Source organism: Phaethon aethereus, assembly GCF_964289735.1.
Source record: "Phaethon aethereus genome assembly, chromosome: 5".
Taxonomy (NCBI): Eukaryota; Metazoa; Chordata; class Aves; order Phaethontiformes; family Phaethontidae; genus Phaethon; species Phaethon aethereus.
Window position 1 is genome coordinate 19,199,190 of NC_138579.1, and position 19,852 is coordinate 19,219,041.

At 36.3% G+C, this 19,852-nt stretch overlaps 1 protein-coding gene across 1 annotated transcript in view; it reads left to right on the top strand.

Annotated features, from left to right (window-relative positions):
- The window catches only part of TRIP11 (thyroid hormone receptor interactor 11), a gene marked incomplete at its 5' end in the record, with an annotated part of 34,736 nt that overhangs the window by 5,033 nt on the left and 9,851 nt on the right, over positions 1-19,852 (top strand). Inside the window, 12 exons of the mRNA XM_082000318.1 lie at positions 89-364; positions 1,228-1,296; positions 2,017-2,182; positions 3,890-4,255; positions 4,862-4,902; positions 5,482-5,685; positions 6,811-9,837; positions 12,644-12,784; positions 12,998-13,191; positions 14,759-14,922; positions 17,098-17,201; positions 17,544-17,643. Of these exons, the coding sequence (XP_081856444.1) occupies positions 89-364; positions 1,228-1,296; positions 2,017-2,182; positions 3,890-4,255; positions 4,862-4,902; positions 5,482-5,685; positions 6,811-9,837; positions 12,644-12,784; positions 12,998-13,191; positions 14,759-14,922; positions 17,098-17,201; positions 17,544-17,643 (4,852 nt within the window). The remainder of the gene's footprint in view (positions 1-88; positions 365-1,227; positions 1,297-2,016; positions 2,183-3,889; positions 4,256-4,861; positions 4,903-5,481; positions 5,686-6,810; positions 9,838-12,643; positions 12,785-12,997; positions 13,192-14,758; positions 14,923-17,097; positions 17,202-17,543; positions 17,644-19,852) is intronic.

Here is a 19,852-nt window from a genome sequence, read left to right on the forward strand (position 1 = left end):
TTGGTTCATATTTCATAAGGCCACAAGGGGTAGAGGGTATTTTGATATTATTCTTATTGAAACAATGCATTTTATTCTGTATATTCAGGTGGAAATCAGCCATCTAAAAGCTAGACAGAATGCATTACAGGAACAACTGCAGAAAGTACAGACGGCTGCTCAGTCAGCACAGTTAGGAGCTGGTGTTTTGCCACCAGTCGCTACATCAGCTTCCTATGTTCCAGTGGTCAGACATTCCTCAGGTTTTGAAGGAGATGACATGGATTTTGGAGATATAATCTGGTCACAACAAGAAATAAACAGATTGTCCAATGAAGTTTCTAGACTTGAATCTGAGGTTGACCACTGGAAACAGATTGCACTGGTGAGTGGTTCCTGTCTTTGTTACCCTCCCCTCTTCCCTCTAAATTAGTGTTTTCATTACATTTGGTGTTTTTGGAGTGGGTCTTTTGAAAATTCGTGCTGTACAATATCTAGAAGCAACATGATTGAATGGAAGAGCTGAAACATAATGATCATTTAGGTCATTTTAGATCATTAGTCATTTTCTTGCTGTGACATGACTAGGGACACATTCAGTGACTAACTTCCAAATGCTTTTTCATTATGCTTTTAAGCATGATTTGTGAAGTTAGGAAAAGGGTTTCATAAACATTCGCGTTGAATACAACTTCAGGATTTCATTTTTTTGCAGCCATTCAAAAATACTTTTCTTCTTCCTGGCTGTGATAGTGGTTATTTATTCACAGCACAATACCGTTCAAAGTGATAGTTGGATACTTGCATACTGTTTTTACTTTTCTCTCAGTCCTTGATATGTCAGTTGTAATTCATGGTTTGCTGAGACAAGAAAGAATATAAACTTTCAAAGCTGTTGTTGATGTGAGTCGTCATTTTTCAAGCTATAGCCTGATTTCAGAAGTATACTTCTCCCACGTGGAAATGTTCAAGTAAAATTAAGCAACCTTGTTGTCCTACTAGGTGCAATAACACCCCCCCACCCCAAACTTTTACACGTTTGCATGTAATCATTAAAAAAAATCCATAGAAAATTAAAATGTTTCCATTAAAATACCTTTTTTGATCAAAATTACTGTAGGTTTGAATTTTGTTTCATGTTAACTTTGTTGTTTTCTACGTTTGAGTATAAATAGACGAAGCGCTTACATGGAGAATACACATATTTATCACAATTTTCACAAGGATATGTGATTTTTATTTTCTCAGCCTTCCAAAGTGCAAGGAACAAATGATGCTGAACAAAGTGAAATATGCAAACTGCAAAATATTGTTAAGGTAAGATGACAGTTTTGACAAACTTGTCTTCTCTTATGCTTTATTCTTGATGGTTTTGCATATGGTCCCGTGTCTTGTGAATGTAGTTAAAATATTTACAACACTAGCACTTATTTTCTCTATTAAAAATGCACATGGACATGTAATTGTACTGCTGACTGAAATGTTGCTGTGCTATATGTAAAACCAGTCAGTTATTCTGAGAAAGGATATTTATATGATCTGATGAATATAGTATGTAAGCTGAAAAGAATGACATTAGTATTTATAAGGGCAAATCACTTTCAGAAGCTGTTGATGACTTAGGAGACTGAATTTTAGATACACAAAATAATTTCTTCTCCCTTCTCAGAAACATCTTGCCTTTTTTTCATTGAAGATGCAAAATACGGATTTGCATGTCATTCTTGAAAGTTACTAGAAATATGTCCTAGTGTACCCACTTCCTATGAAAGGGTTGTAAACTCTCTACATTGGTTTAATATTTGTTGTTGTGTAGAGCGTACTGTTTGTGTAAACATATTTTAAAAGGAATGTCTTTTAACATCTTTAAAAAAACCTAAACCAACAAAAGCCAAGAAACTTTATCTCTCTTGTGAGAAATCCTTTAATAAATCCTTTAATTTTACTAGGGAAAACTTTTTTTTTCCTTTTGTATTTTTTCTTTCTTAAGCTTCTGTACTGTATTTTACCATTCTGTTTCTCTGATGGTATTTTTAGGAGCTCAAACGGAATTTAAGTCAAGAAATAGATGAACATCAACATGAACTTTCAGTATTGCAGGATGCACACAGACAAAAGCTGGTAGAGATAAGTCGTCGACACAGAGAAGAACTGAGTGAATATGAGGAGCGAATAGAAGAACTTGAGAATCAGTTACAGCAAGGTCTTTATTATCACATGCCTTCTTATTTATTTAATGTAGAGTGAATTTTGGTTAAAGGACCAAATATGTATGTAACAGTGTAATAGATATCAAATACATGATGTTTAACAATTTGAATTTCAACTTTATTTCAGCTTCTTGTTTAAGATACATGCGTGTTCTAGTATCTTATATTCACTGTGGTTAGCTTGGACACTGGAATGATAGCATTTAATCTTCTGGTCTATATCAGTCTAGAGGGTCGTTTTCTGTACATATCAAATGTGCTCTAAATTCTACACTTCCTGTTTTTTTTTAACTTACACTGAATATAGGTATGGATGAGGCATACAAAGTTCAAGATTAGAAAATGTTATAGAATGTTAGCACAAAAAATAATTTTGGTGAGAAGTATTATGTGCCAGTTAGAGTTACTTGATAAAAGTTCAAAGACTGCTGTAAGGATCAGCCTTAGTCTGTGGCATGACTAGATTGTAGGAGAAGCTCAGGAGTTCTCACAAGGAGCTTTTCATTGCCTTGTAGGTATTTCGTATTCCATAAAAATAGTCATGTCAGTTAGGTTTCCTTTAGAGGCTTCTTTGCACAAATACATAAGATTTGCCTGTAAGCCTCTATTTTATTATCTGTAAAAACTCAGACTTCTGAAGAGTGTGTACTCTCCTTTTTGAAAGAGTTTCTTTTTCTTCTTGGAAAGAGGGGAGATATTTTCAGATCCTCTTAATTTCTAAGGTGGTACTGATAGGGCATTTATTTCTTAAAATCAGATGCCTGTTAAGATTTAATCTGTCTTTTACTGCACATACTATATGTACTGCATGCACGTACACCAGCAGGACTATTTTAATGAAGTGAAAAAACAGGAATCCCGTATCTTTTTTGCATTACAAGTTATCTGTAAAATAAATACTGCTCACAGCTTTTGAAGAATTAGAGTATTTTATATTTTTATTTTGTTGGTTCTGTTTGATAATTTAATATGGACTGGGGTTGGGTGAGGTGCTAGAGCTTACACTGAAATGAATTCACAAGCAGTGTGCTTTCATTTAACTTTTTTTCCTGTACATTTTTGATTATGCCTTCTTGTACTCTGTAACTTACACGTAATTCTATTGTGAGGATTGTACAGAACTGAATGTCATGATAATGTGGTAGATCTGTAAAAACATCAATTCTGCAAAATAAGATCTTTAGGTGTAAATCTTTGTGCATCATTTAGCAAATGATGCACTAATTTGTAGCAAATTGTTCTCTAAAACAACCATTCAGCAAACCTTTGAAATTTAATTAATTAAATTATAAACATATATTTTGCATCAGGCTGAATTAGATGGGGTTTGATAAATTATTCTTAGAAAATTGAGGGATTCCAAATACTGATAAATTATATTCTGTCATCTTCCCACCAAGAGAAATGGGGGTCAAGTATATCTTAATTAAATTGTGAACAATGTATGTCTTGCAACACTTACCTTTTAAAATTATTTCAAGATAGGGATGTGTAAGTATTTGAAAAACTGCTTATCAAACCAGCAATATGTATAGCACTGCTTCAAATGTTAGATCTATTTAAGCTTTCTGTTGATGATGGTCATGTCTTTTGTTTAGACTCTGTCTGTCAGGAGAAGGGGTGGAAGAAGAGACTTCCAAGCAAAAGATCTACAGTCCTGGCTTTGGTTAATACTGCAAACAATCTTTTTTGCTTTTTAGATGGTGTGAGCACTGATGCTGTGAATGACTCTGAAATTAGTGAACAGAAAAACAATGCTCAAGGCCTAGAAGGAGGAAAAGTAGATGAGTTGCAGGTTGTAAAGGACCTAGAGGACGAAATAAGAAAATTAAATCACAAATTGTCTTCTGCCAAAGAAGAAAATAAGATTCTTCTGAAAGAGCAAGAGTTGGCAAAGGTAGAAAAAGTCCAAATAATGCAAGAATATGAAAATCTTAAATGTGACTTTAGTATGCTTCAAAGTTCTGTTGCAGAGCGAGATGCTCTCCTGAAAGAACAGGAGAAAAAGCTCCAATCAGAGACATCACTACCAGAAGATGTTGTCAGATTACAGCAAGCACTGTCAGGTACAAAGATGATATTTTTTTTTTTTTTTTCATTTTAGTACATCTTCACAAGTTTTCTACTTTTAATGTTCAGAATTTGTTTTAAGAACTTGGAACTGAATATGAGAATAAGTCTCTTTTAAAAGTTGCTGCTTTAGAAAAGGGTTGTAAGGCTAAGTAGAAAAAGAAACATAATTAGGACTAGTGTGTTTTATTATAGGGGTTCCTGATTAGGTAAGTAATCATGTCTGCCAACTGTTTGGTTTTTCTTTCGTTAAAAGTAAGCCTTAACAGAAGTTGTTTGTTTAAATTCTAAAAGTACTCTTTTTGTCTGTAAAGCAGTCTGTTGGTATTATCGTCTCCTTAAAGAAACGCTGAAACAGACTGTTAAAAGATTTTCTGCATACATATATTTATGTATTGCATAACTGATACACTGTAGTACCAAACTCCTCCTAATGTGGACTCAGTTGTCAAAGTAATGCTCTACTTTGTGGTGGTTGTTGATGGTGCATGTGAATCTTTTATACCACTGATGCTTATCAGCAGAGTTCTATGGGGGCAAGGTAGGAGAATGATTTAATTGTTGTTTGGAAAGTAGTAAAACTGTTTTCCTTTCCGTTACAGAAGCAGAAAGTGAAATAGCAAGACTTTCAAGTTTAAATCAGGTAAAGCAATTTCTAAATTAAGCCAACAAAAAAGTTCATAACAATATAGTAACTGATGGAAAACACATGTTCTCGCACTATATTTTTTTTGAGCATTCACACTTCTACATAAATAGCCTTGTAATCAAGGAAATAATTGTGGATTAATTCTATAATTACACGTGGAATTGATAGAATTGATACATTTTGACTTGTCAAACTCCACAGCATACTCTGCTGAAGAAGTTCCACCTACGAAGTTCCACCTATCCCAGTGCTACTTGGGCTGCTCTAACATACATTTTTAAAGTATTAATAGTACATTCTGTAAAACTTCTCATTTTTCATCTCTTCTACTTTGGCACATTTCGGTTTTGACACTGTTACCAGTTGTAAAATATCTCTCTCCTTCCATGTAGTACTCTAATAATATCACGTTCCATCTTACTGATGAATTTAAGCAGTGGAACATACAGTTTCTCTGGAACACACCTTTGCTTTTAATTGCTGAGGGGAAAAAAGAAACCATTTCAAATACAAACACTTTATAACTTCAGCAAGATAAAGTGTAATATTTAGACTTTCTTTTTTTAACTTGAGGGACTTGAGAAGGAACTGACAAGTGCACAACATAAAAATGAGAATATTCTTTCTGCATATACTGAGGATCGGAATTCAGAATTGAGTCAGCTAAGACAAGATTTGGAACAGAAAAAACATGAATTAACTGAAAGTATTGCTGAAAGAGAAACATTAATATTGGAATTGGAAGAACTAGACAAGCAGAATCAAGAAGCTACTTGGGTAATAAATATTGCAGCTAATTATTGAACTGCTAAAATAAATGTTTAGATTTGTGTGTTTGTGTGTGTTTATCTTTTAAGTTGATCTTTGAACACAGATAGTAGGGAATACAAGTTATTCTCTGAGGCTTAAAAAGAATATTGGGACCATTCTTTCGCTATATGTACCGTCTCAGTGTGAAACTCTGAAGTGCAAGAAACCCCCCTTGTTATGGACAAATAAATAATATAGCATGTCAGCTATCCGTAGGGGATGTTACTTTCCATAGTTCTGTTAAATGTGACTTGGTTTCTTTCCTTGCAAGACTTTTGACAGTTTTTATCCTCTTAATATTTTGACTTCTATCTCATGACAGTATGCATAACATGAATTTTTTTTTAAACTTATTTTCTTTTCCTTTCATTATTTTTAATTATGTTGAATAATTAAGTTACTTTATTACAAGTTCTTCATAATACAAGCATTTGTGGAGGAAAAAGGTCACTGGTTATATGTAATCAAAATGGAATTATACCTGTTTCTCACTGTCCTATCTATTTGACCGTTAAACGTATAGTTGCAAGCCATGTGTTCTCTTGTTTTCAATATTGGTTTGCTTTATGCAATTGAACATTTAAAGTGTTTTCCTGTGAAATGAATCCCAGCAAGTGTGTTTAAGCTCAAACAATAAATTGAAAATAGAACATACAGATATGCATCCACTTAAAACAAATATGCACACACTTACAACAAAACTGTAATTTGTTATTTTAAATTTAGTTCCTCCCTGTTTTTAAGTAATGGGTGTTTGCTGCATACCCATTTCAACTGCTCTGACAAATTCTGACAGTTTTTTTTTTTTTCTTAGGTAATTCTCTTTTAGTTTCTTGATTTAGATAGTTAGGGTTCTTTTGGGGGAGATGGTGTTCTTGTTTTTACTAAAATGTAACCTATCGTTATTTGATATTTGGTTTAATTAATTTATCATGGACTAGTCGATACTACTTGCCAACCTGAGTTGACAACTAGGAAACATTTTTGTTTCCTTTCAATTTTTTTTTTATTGTTTGGAGGATAAAAATCAATGAAATGTGTAGTTTGGCTAGTTCTCCTCTACTAATGAATTCTTGTTTGTGTTCATTTCAGCATATGATTACACTGAAAGAGCAACTATCGAAACAACACACAGAAACTGATTGTATCATCAAACAGCTGAAATTTGACATAGATTGTGAAAGAAAGAAAGTATCAGAATTACAAATTGAGAAGGTGGAAACTATTAAGGAGTTAAATAGCCAGAAAGAAAAACTAAGCCAGTGTTCATATGCGCTTAATGATTTGCATATAAGTAAGCAGCAGCTTCAAGATAATATTAAAGATCTTCAGGAACAATTAAGGAAAGCCCAAGACTGTAATTTGCATAATAAAGAAGAAATCGGAGAATTGCAGCAGAGACTAAAAGAAAGAGAGGAGCAACTTTCTATATCCGTGAAGTTAACAGAAAAAAGTAATGAGGAATCTAACTACACTTGTCAAGATCAGGTTTTGAAAGAAAGAGAAGTAGAAATTGCAAAACTACAGAATGACATTTCAGAAAATAAACAACTAAGTGAAGACTTTGAGAAATCTCTGTCTGATCTCAGAACAGAAAATGGAAAGTTGATAGCAGCCATTGAAGAACTAAAACAGGAGTTAAGTGATGCCATTTCTGAGAAAAAGAAAGTTTACTTGGAAAAAGACACTGTTGTGGAGGCTTTGAAAATGGAAAAAAGACAGTTAGAGAGTGAATTAAACCAGACAGAAAAGAGGCTTCTGGAACAAGCACATAAGTATAAGCAAACTATTCAGGAATTATCAAATGCACGTAGTATGGATACCACTGCATTGCAGCTTGAACATGAGCACCTAATTAAACTCAATCAAGAGAAAGACTTTAAGATTGCTGAACTTAAAAGGAGCATTGAGCAGATGGAAATTGACCATCAAGAAACAAAAGAGATGTTGACTACTAGCTTAGGAGGACAAAAGCAATTGACAGAACTCATAAAAGAAAAAGAGGTATTTATTGAAAAATTTAAAAATCAAGCCTTACAGGTGAAGCAGGAACTCGAGGAATATATGAAAGTTTCAAAAAAGCAGGATGTCTTAAAACAGAACTTGGAGGAAAAAGACAGAAGTCTTGCAGTGATGAAGGAAGAAAATAATCATTTGAAAGAAGAAATTGAACGCCTTAAGGATCAGCAAAGTAGATCTATGCCTGTGGTTGAGCCTAAAACTCTAGATATTATTATTGAACTTGAAAGTGAGGTAACACAGTTAAAAGTGATAAAGAATAATCTTGAAGAAGAAATAGAAGTTCACAAAAAAACAATAGAAGATCAAAATCAAACAACAGTGCAACTTCAGCAGTCTTTGCAGGAGCAAAGAAAGGAAATAGATGAGTCTAAATTTCAGTGTGAGCAAATGAATGTCACACATGAAAGACTTTCTTTAGAGAAAGATGAGGAAATTAAACATTTGCAGAAAACAATTGAACAAATTAAAACTCAGCTGCACAAAGAGAGACAGATTATTCAGACTGATGCCTGTGATCTTTTTCAGGAAACCAAAGTTCAGACTCTTAATGGAGAAAATGGAAATGAAAAACATGACTTATCTAAAGCTGAAATTGAAAGACTGGTAAAAGGTATCAAAGAACGGGAGATGGAGATTAAGCTTCTAAATGAAAAGAATGTTTCTCTCAGTCAGCAAATTGATCAGTTGTCTAAGGATGAAGTTGGCAAACTTACTCGGATTATTCAAGAGAAGGATTTAGAAATACAAGCTCTTAATGCTAGAGTTTCTTCAGCTTCCTACCGGCAGGATGTTCTTTGTCTTCAGCAGCAGCTGCAAGCTTATGTTATGGAAAGAGAACAAGTACTAGCAGTTCTAAGTGAAAAGACAAGAGAAAACAGTCAGTTAAAAACAGAGTATCGTAATATCATGGATATGGTCGCTGCTAAAGAAGCAGCTTTGGTAAGGTTGCAAGAAGAGAATCAAAAGTTATCGAATAGATCTGAAAACAGCAGTCAAGACATGTCTAGAGAAACTATTCAGAATTTATCCCGTATCATTCGAGAAAAAGATATCGAAATAGATGCTCTTAGTCAAAAATGCCAAACCTTATTGACTGTCTTGCAGACATCCAGTGCAGGTACTGATAACGGGTCAGGAGGTGTTAACAGTAACCAGTTTGAGGAACTTTTACAAGAACGTGATAAACTAAAACAGCAAGTAAAGAAGATGGAAGAGTGGAAGCAACAGGTAATAACCACGGTTCAGAACATGCAGCATGAGTCAGCTCACCTCCAAGAAGAGTTACACAAGCTTCAAGCACAAATTTCAGTTGAAAGCGATAGTAATTCGAAGTTGCAGGTAGATTATAATGGCTTGATTCGGAGTTACGAACAGAATGAGAAAAAGCTGAAAAGTTTTAGTCAGGAATTAGCACAAGTTCAACACAGCATAGGACAACTTCATAACACCAAGGATCTTCTCCTGAGTAAACTTGATCTGGTAACACCATCTGTGGCAACATCTTCCACTGTTTCACTGCTTTCAGGTGTTCAATATAGTGCTCCTGAAGTACTCAGTGATGAGTCTAAGCTCCTTCAAAAGGAGTTGGAACAACTGAAAAAAAAGTTGCAAGAAAAAGATTCAACTATTAGGACTCTTCAGGAAAACAATCAACGATTATCTGATTCTGTGGCTACAGCATCGGAGATTGAAAGAAAGAGTCAGGAAGGGACTGAGTCAGAGATGAGGCAGATCAAAGAAAAACATGATGTCTTACAGAAATCGCTTAGGGAAAAAGACATATTAATTAAATCTAAAAGTGATCAGTTACTTTCTGTGAGTGAAAATCTTAGTAACAAAGAAAATGAAAATGAACTTTTGAAGCAAGCTGTGACTAATCTTAAAGAAAGAAATTTAGTTTTAGAAATGGATATTCGAAAACTGAAAGAAGAAAACGAAAAAATCGTTACAAGGTGTAGGGAAAAAGAAACAGAATTCCGAGCACTTCAGGAAACTAATATGCAATTTTCAATGATGCTGAAAGAGAAAGAGTTTGAGTCTCACTCAATGAAGGAAAAAGCTCTTGCTTTTGAGAAGCTGTTGAAAGAAAAAGAACAGGTATGTACATTCATATTTGTGAATATCTTTTAAAATTAGTCACATGGTAATGCATTTTTGTGTATATGTAGCCATCAAGTGTTTGCCTGAAATCCATTTGTGACACCTTACTGCGTTACACTACAACAAAAATCCTCCCCCTGCAAAGTTAAGAAATTAAAAGTCAGCAAGTGAGTGGGTTACAATGTTACGTGTTAATTGTGCAGCCATAAATTAAATTTTTCATTTATTTGGAAATGGATCATTTACTGAACAGCTGCTTAGTATTTTGCTTTGGCCCTGTTGTTCATTAAGTGCACTTTATTATTTTTAGTGTATAGTGCTCAAACTTCTGCAGAGTTGGCCAGCAGGACTAATTTTCCAATATGCTTTCCTCTAGTGTTTGTCACCCAAATGTGATTGCTTCACAACATCCCTGTGAGATGAATGGGTTTATGTATCTTGCTTTCATGGCTGGAGAAACTCCACTAAAAAAAAAAAAATTGGACAAGCTAAATTAACAAATTGACATATGAATAATTGATACTTTTTTCAAAGCAATGTTCAGAGAAAAGTTGCAGTGGCTTACTAATTATCACATATGTAACTTGAGGAAGAAGAATCTTTTTTAAAAGAGCGAAGAATTATATGGCATCATTGAAACACAGGTCAGCAGCATGTTTTATGAACTGCTGCTGCTGGCGTTAATGAAGTAATGTGTGAATTGGCATTTCCCTTTGAGAAACAGGCATTAAATGCAGTGCAGAAGTCTTCCTGTAGTTGTGACAAACACTTGACACCAGAACTCCAGGTTGTAGATATTTTTGGTTTTCTTTGTAGGCTCTGAAAGGGAGTGTGTCCTAGTGGGTAGTCTTTTCTGGTAATTAACTCCAAACAGATAATTCTGTTTCTTTCCTCTGTACTGTCCAGGTCACCATTCTCTTTGCCTCGGTGGTTCTGGTCACACCATCAATCTTTTCTTACAGTTGTCTCCCTCCATGCATACTGTTCTTACTTTCTCTTGCCTTTAGCATCTGTTTTCCTTTTCCAAAGTTACGAGCATTGCCCATTGTCAGACAGTGGTATTTATGCAAACCATTGCGAAGTAACCTGTCATTATTTATTTTTCCCCTGCTATCAGTAAAACAAAAAATATCATAGAATGGTTTGGTTTGAAAGGAACATTAAAAATCATCTGCCATGGGTGGGGATACCTTCCACTAGATCAGGTTGCTCAAAGCCTCATCTGTCTTGGCCTTGAACACTTCGAGGGATGGGGCATCTACAACTTCTCTGGGCAGCTTCTTCCAGTGTCTCGCCACCGTCCCATCTTTTTGAAGCATTTTCAAACTACCAACTAAATCTGCAATGTAATGTATTTGGAAAAGCAAAATATTAATTACATTTCACAATATGTGCCTTTATCAGTTGGAAGTCTTAATTTTGACATATGTGGAAAAACTGGGAATTTTTTTGTTTGTTTGTTTTGCCTTAGGACAGTTGTTTAGCTCTGTTTGCTCATAGTATAGGTTTCCCTGTCCTGTACCATAGAAATACTATACAATGAGAAGTTTTATTGTCTCAAAGTACAGTTACATTGTGAAAAATAGCTTTGAATTACCATTGGGACTTTTCATGTTCATCAGTCTTGCCCATATGAAATAAAATAATACTTTACAAATTCACACTATTTTGGCTTTCTTTTTTATTGAACTCGTGGAAATCTGCATTGCCTAGCTAGACATCCTCTGTATTGCATTCTCTGTGTCTTTGGCCTGCAGACTTTCACTCACTGGTGGCTTAGGCTTTCAGTTTCACAAGCATGGAACATCTGTCTGGATGTTTTCTTGCACAGATAGGATAAGTTCCTGTTACACTCTTTGTGTTCACCCTGGAGAGCTACAAAAATAGTATTCAAACCGTTTTGTATTTTGTGTATGTGTCAGAAGATAACATAACATAAAAAGAGAAGATTTGCCTGCAGGTTTATGGTTCTACTGCAAAAAGAATTTGACTATATTCAGTTTGATTAATAAAAATAAATAGTTGAAGCTCATAAGTATTAGTGATAAAAACAAAGGTGATTTACTTTTCTCCCACATACTCAACAAAAGTAACTGCTTTCAATACAACATATGAGACAAAAGGTGAAGAGAATGCTGAAAAGTTTCAAATAACTAAATGCGTTCACATGTACACATGAATTCTGTGTAACTGACATACACTTCTCCTTTATATGCTGATGTAAAGTAGTAAATTGCATGTAAGTGGGAACATTATTCATTGAAGTTTGACATCTGAAAATGTGATGGACATTGCTGTGATTCATTGAAGGCTAATCTTTGGGAGTGCGGTCGCCTTATGGTTTGTTTTTAAAGATTTCTTCATGTGTTTTAGTCTTCCTAAGTTCAGACAAATTGACCTACCTTGTCTGATGCTTTACATGTGCAGGGTCTAATAAATGGGTATGACAGAGAACAGATTCCAAACACTGGGGGAAAAGTGAAATTTTCAAGTCTGAGACACTATGTACATGATGTATATCTCATCTAAAGATAGGTAGGTATCTGTTCACAGTGGTCAATTAGGGCAATGCATCTGTATAATGTCTTTTAGCAATAACTTTTACTTTGTCTTGTAACATGTGAGTGAAATAACTTCAAAGTAATATTTTCCCTGACTGTTTTTCGGTGCTGTAGGGCCATGAGTGTCCTACCCTTTTCCTTGTTATATCAATATTGTCTTTACACTCTTCCGGGAAAAGACTGTGTCTGCTTTGGTAAAACTATTTGCCGCATTTGAAATGCTTGTTTGTGTCTTCCAACAGGGCAAGACAGGAGAATTGAATCAACTGTTAAATGAAGTTAAATCAATGCAAGACAAGGCTGTTACTTTTCAGCAAGAGAGAGACCAAGTCATGGTAGCACTCAAACAGAAGCAAATGGAGAGCAATGCCCTGCAGAATGAGGTACAGCACCAAATAATTTACAGGTGCAAGAAAGAAAAAGAATAAGAAATTGCATCTGTAATATTTTCTGGATTATTTTTGGTAGGAATAACTTGTAAGAAGCATTTAAAATCGATACATATGCAGTGTGCTTCAATGGACATGTTTTATGTTTGCTTAAATTGTTTTTATGAAAGGTGATAGTACGAGCAACTTAAGGTGTGTTTTACACAGATACAGCATTTGCGTGAGAAAGAGCAGCGCTTAAATCAGGAACTGGAGAGGTTACGTAATCACCTTCTAGAAATGGAAGACTCCTACACGCGAGAAGCTTTAGCTGCAGAAGACAGAGAGGTGAAACTAAGAAAGAAAGTTTTGATTTTGGAAGAAAAGCTTGTGTCCTCATCTACTGCAGTGGAGAATGCCAGGTAGTCTTTTAATTTATATAGCAGTGACATTGGCTATAAATATCAGGTAGCTAGACTGGTACTGATGGCATTATTTTACTCAGTGTTCTATAACATGTTCTGTAATGTGCTAAGCACATTAGAAAACAAAGATACAAACTTTTGTTCCTCTTAATCAAGAAAATGTTTTGAAATATACTTGGCTACTATTGAGAACTTAAGGAAGTATTTGTCCATTTAGTAGCAACTATTGAAATCTCACATCTTTGGCAGTGCTTTGAACTAGAAACAACGAAAAGGCCTCAGTCCACCAATTTAGTTGTCTGTCAAATCAAAAAAAGATGGACTCACCTTACTTTTAAGTCAAGGCTTCATTCGGTTTGAGAGAGTCTTATTTGCACACTTCAATGCACAAATGTGACTGTTATACTTTGTGAATTGCTTTTGAGACAAGTATGCATCCTTACTTTATACCTGGTACCATGGGAAATACACACTGCTGTGAGCTTTTTTCTTTTTAGCATGTGTGTATATATGTACATATAAAGCAAGATGCATTGAAGTTCTGATGGGTAGCAGAATCTGGGAGGCTAGAGCCAATTGTGGTTTTTTATTTGCTTGCCATAATTGCATTTTTCAGCCAGAACACTGAAAACCCAAGTATTAAAGTTACTCAATGCCTATCTTGGCTGCTTTAATACTGTTTTATCTAAAGGCATGTTGGTTACTTTGGGCAAAATAATTATTTTTTCATCTTATTACAGTTGTCCAAATGAACAAGTATTTTAATAAAAAGATATATAAGTGCCAAAGATGGATTCTGCTCTTAATGCTCTCAGCAAAGATATTTCTGAGTTGAGCAGAATTTGTTGTGGAAAAAAGTGTGGAGACAGTGGAAGACTCAGAGAATGTTGTATAAAAACTGTTCATCAGAATGGTTCTTAATTCTTCATCAGACTTGTCAAATACCTTTCAAAAAATACTGCCTATTTACAACCTGAGATGCACTCTAAAAAGACTGGCGTAGGAGTAAGTCAGGTTCATAATATTTTTGCATAAAGGGAAGTTAAATGGGGTGTTCAGTGGTCAGTATGAAGCAAAATATACTGAGTTCTTGGAGGATTGCTTTAAAAGTAAAAATTGGTTGAAAGACCTATTGATTCATGTAGTGACTGAAGCAGACAATTAGCAAGATACAGATTCTTTTTTTGGTAGATACTGTTACAATAACGAACAACAAAGATTAGTTTTTAATTTTTCTAGTGCACTTCAAACAAAAGCAGGTTGTTTTATGATTGCCAAAATTTTATTGCCAGACTTACTTAAAAACTGTTGTTACATTTTTTGTTGTTTTGCTGTTGGGTTTTTTTAAAGGAATCAGGGGAAAAAAAAAATTGCTGCCATTTTTATATGTTGAGCTGAAAAACTAAACTAAAAACTAAAACTAAACTAAATTGGGGAAAAAAAAAACTTGCCGCTATTTTTTTATGTTGAGCTGAAAAACTAAAGTTAGGGTATTTTTGCTGGGATTTTTCTGTGATTACTTCTGCTATTGTCTCCGTAAATAACATATTTTATTTTCATTAAGTCATCAAGCTAGTCTGCAAGTTGAATCTTTGCAAGAGCAATTAAACCTGGTTTCCAAGCAGAGAGATGAAACTGTGCTACAGCTCACCATCTCACAGGATCAAGTGAAGCAGTATGCATTGTCACTGGCCAACCTGCAGATGGTACTAGAGCAATTCCAACAGGGTAAGTTTTGTCAAGAAACAGGAGTTTGCAACAAGTGTTTTTCAGCTAGGATAGTTACCATATTTTGTGCTTTTTAAATATTAGTTACCTGGTTTCCTTTTTGAATTTCCGAATTTGTTGTCTTTTTAAAAACTTATAAAAACAATTCTGACCCTGTGAAAACTGATGGTCAATATCCCATTTATGAAATTTGAATTCCACCTCTACCTCATGAAGACCAGATCTGATAATGCTGAGGTTTTGCAACTGCATATCCCAAAAAGAGTTACATGTTGTGTTGTGTAGCAATGGGGTCAGGAAGGCCAAGGCGTGGCTGGAGCTGAACTTGGTAAGGTAGAAGAACAACAAGGGATGCTATAGGTATGTTAGCCAGAAAAGGAATATCAAAGAAAGTATACCCTGCCCCAATGAGCAAGACTGTCAGACTGGTAACAACAGACGAGAAGGCTGAGGTATTCAGTGACTTGTTTGCCTCAGTCTTCACTGGCAACCTCACTTCCCATACCTCTTAAGTGCATGGACTGCAAGATGGGGAACTGGAGGAGCAAAGTCCCTCCCACTATTAAAGAAGATCAGGTTCGAGATCACCTGAGGAACCTGAACATAATAAATCTATGGGACCTGACAAAATGCATCCCAGAGTCCTGAGGGAATTAGCTGATGTAGTTGTGAAGCTGCTCTCCGTGATATTTGAAAAGTCCTGGCAGTCAGGTGAAAGCCCCGGAAACTAGAAAAAGGGAAACCTTTCACCCATTTTTAAAAAAGGTAGTAAGGAGGACCCTGGGAACTACTGATCCGTCAACCTCACCTCTGTGCCTGGGAAGATCATGGAACAGATCCTCCTAGAAGCTATGCTAAGGCACATGGAGGACAGGGAGGTGATTTGAGACAGCCGCCATGGCTTCACCAAAGTCCTGCCTGACCAACCTAGTCGCCTTTTATGGTGGAGTGACCATATCAGCAGACAGGGGAAAAGCTACTGATGTCATCTATCTGGACTTCTGTAATGCCTTTGACATGGTCCCCCACAGCATCCCTCTCTCTAAATTGGAGAGAGATAGATTTGAGGGGTGGGCTGTTTGGTGGGTGAGGAATTGGTTGGTTGGTTGCATCCAGAGGGTAGTTGTCAACAGGTCAACATCCAGATGGCGATCGGTGACGAGTGGTGTCCTTCAGGGGTCCATACTGGGACCAGTACTGTTTGATATCTTCATCAGTGACATAGATGAGACCACGTGCACCCTCAGCAAGTTTTCAGATGACATCAAGCTGAGTGGTACAGTTGACATGCCCATGAAGGTTGGGATGCCATCCAGCAGGACCTGGACAAACTTGAGGAATGGGCCCTCCCTGAGGTTCAACAAGACCAAGGGCAGGGTCCTGCACCTGGGTTGGGGTAACCCCTGGTATCAGTACAGGCTGGGAGATGAAGGGATTGAGAGCAGCCCTGCTGACCAGGACTTGGGGGTATTGGTGGATGAATAGCTGGACCTAAGCTGACTATGTTTGCTCACAGTCCAGAAGGCCAACTGTATCCTGGGTTGCATCCAAAGCAGCGTGGCCAGCAGGTCGAGGGAGGTGATTCTGCCCCCCCACTCTGCTCTGGTGAGACCCCACCTGCAGTACTGCATCCAGCGCTGGAGCCCTCAGCACAGGAAAGACATGGACCTGTTGGAGAGGGTCCAGAGGAGGGCTGCCAAAATAATCAGAGGGGTGGAACATGTCCGATGAGGACAGGCTGAGAGAGTTGGGGTTGTTCAGCCTAGACAAGAGAGAAGGCTCCAGGGAGACCTTATTGCAGCCTGCCAGTACTTAAAGGGGGCTTCTGAGAAAAATGGGAACAGACTTTTTAGCAGGGCCTGTTGCAATAGGACAAGGGGTAATGGTTTTAAACTAAAAGAGGGCAGATTTCAACTAGATAGAAGGAAGAAATTCTTCCCAGTGAGGGTGGTGAAACCCTGGCTCAGGTTGCCCAGAGATGTGGTAGATGCCCCATCCCTGGCAACATTCCAGGTCAGTTTGGATGGGGCTCTAAGCAACCTGCTCTAGTTGGAAGATGTTGCTGCTCATTGCAGAGGGGTTGGACTAGATGACCTTTAAAGGTCCCTTCCAACCCAAAACTATTCTATGGTTCTATGAATCAAGGTGTTTTGTTTTATATTTTTAACCCTTTAGAAGAAAAAGCTATGTATTCAGCAGAGCTGGAGCAACATCAAAAACAGACTGCGGAATGGAGGAAAAAAGCAGAAAACTTGGAAGAAAAAGTTGTTTCACTGCAGGTGGGCTGAATAATGAAATTGAACCCTATGAAACTGAATGCTAATTCTTGACTGAATTTTTTTGTTTTTAACTATTCTGTTAAGTGTTATTGTCTAAGAATACATCAAGTTATGTAATTGAAATTCTCTCTTCCTTGGAAGAGAGGGGGCACTAAGAAGGTGAGCAAAGTAGCATTCCTCTGCTGACAGTATATTTTCTGAGGATGCTTATAGTCCAGTTATTTAAAATAACAAGTGATAGAAGTCTCTGCATCTGTTATGTTTGATCTGTGCTGCATTAGAGTAATTGTGACGGTGAACTCCCCTGCTTCTCTTTTTGTCCCTTTCCTGCCCTCTATTCAGGAAAGTTTAGGAGAGGCAAATGCTGCACTGGATGCAGCATCAAGGCTTACTGAGCAGCTTGATATCAAAGAGGAGCAGATTGAAGAGCTTAAGAAAGAAGGTAGGTACATGGGGTTTTTTTATCTCTGCTTAAAACATACCAAGCAGATGAGGAGACAATGTAAGATTCCTAGAAACTTACTAAAATTCATTTCCTATGAGGAAAAGTCATCTTGTGCCACCTTTTGAGGACTTCCTTGTTTATAAAGCAAATTTGGAAAAGTATGTTTATCTTCTGTTGGGGATCTTTCTCAAAAGAAAGCCCTGTAGTGGTTGGTTTGGTTTTGTTTGTTTTTTTCCCTCTGTAAGCCCTTGATTTAGCTCCGTAAGTGTCTTTTAAAAAAGTTCGTAAAATATCAAATGTTGTCAGATTTTCCAAAGTAATTAACCACCATATTTGACATAGATGAAGGAATACAGTGAGGTAGAGAGAAAGGGTGTGCTGTTGGTAAGAGATATAGAGGGAGCAGCTCTTGCACAGATGTGAGACTGCCTGAAGAGATTATGTGGAAAGACTTGGACACATCTTGAGATTGTATTTTTTAGATCTTACTTCAGGTAAGCTTCCTGATTGCACATATTTAGAAAGATGCCTTTCATATTGTTCTCAGATTAAGTAGTCTAATATTTGATTGTCATTATTTTGGATTTGAAGACAAAATTTGGCCAGATGGTAGAGGAATTTGCTAGAAGAAACAGTTTTGAAAAGGAAGAATAGTTACAGTGAGGGTGATCAAACATTGGAAGAGGCTGCCCAGAGATGTGGAATGTCCATCCATGGAGATATTCAAAACCCAACTGGTCATGGTCCAGGACAACCTGCTGTAGATGACCTTGCTTCAGCAGAGGGGTTTGACTAGATGGTCTAGAGGTCCCTTCCAACATAAATGTTTCTTTGATTTTGTGAATCTGTGAATATTTTGGGGTGTGGGGTTTTTTTTCCCCCCCTCTTTCTGACATGACTGAAACATGCATCTCTTACAGAATTGATAGCCTTCTCTTTCATAAACATGTTTAGCATTAAAACTGTAGGAACGCCTAAAAAGGCAGAATAACCTCTTACTAAAAACTGCTATAATTTCAATATATTTCTGTTTTATGGCCTTACGCTATTTAGTCTAATCAAACTGAAAAAAATAAGGGTAATTTCTATATAATGTGTTTGAATATCAAACATCAGTAAGATTTATCAGCTCAGAGACTGTCTTGGAGGTGACAAAATAGCTATATAAGTAACATAAGGTCACTTTTTTTCATTACTGCATTAATTTTAGTTTTCATGAGAAAGGAGTCATAGCATTAGCTAAAGCAGGATTTAGGACTAATAGTAATTTTGCTGGATTTCTGTACTTACATCTCAGCCCTGACTTGTAACTTTGTCTGCAATGTTTCACTGAGCCAAGAGGGAAAGTTACATCTCTTGTGTCTAGTTGCTTGACAGTTCTGATATGGGCGAACTTATTAACGGTACCGACTGCTGAGGGAATATTGGGCTTTTTTTCTTTTTTCTTTTTTTTTTTTTTACAGTTGTCTTCATCTGTCTTTTCCTTCTCTATTTTCCCAGCTGAGTCCTACTTTCTCTTTCGCTCTTTATTTCTGTGGGTTGCCATATTTTGCTATTACTGCAGCATCCTGTTATGGTTAGGCTTTCACTGAGGACATGAGATAAATCTAATATCAGAGGAAAACTTGTGACTGGTCCCTGAAGTGGCTATAAAAAGGGAGGCTGAAGAGCAGAGGTTTACTCGCTCTCTGTGATTACTTAGCTCTTACTTTCTGGATTTTTTTCTATGTCTGTGAGAAATTTTTGAATTAATGCCTTTAAGGTTTGCTGGGGGAACATCTCTGCTGGATGCAGTGGTAGCTCTTGCTCTGAACATATACAACTAATTATTTCTATTCATTTTTAAATTATAATTTGTCTTACTCTTGAAATAATAAATAATATTTTCTTAAAGCATACTTCCTTATGAGCAGATAGTTGCTATGAGAAGTCATTTGAAAGTCTTCACAATTTCAGCCAGAAGTCTACAAAAAAGTTACAACTTTTCTACTATATAAGTCAATGTGTAATTACTGAAATTTAGTTGTGTCTATGTGCAGTTTTACATCCAAGTGGGCGTCGTAGGAGTACTCCCTGAGTTCACATATGAATTTTACATGCTAAATAAAATTTCAAGCTGTTACATGAATGTACAGCTAAATACTGATTGATTTTTTTTTGAGTTGACTGATCTATCTCTGTCTCACTACAGACATTCACAGCAGAA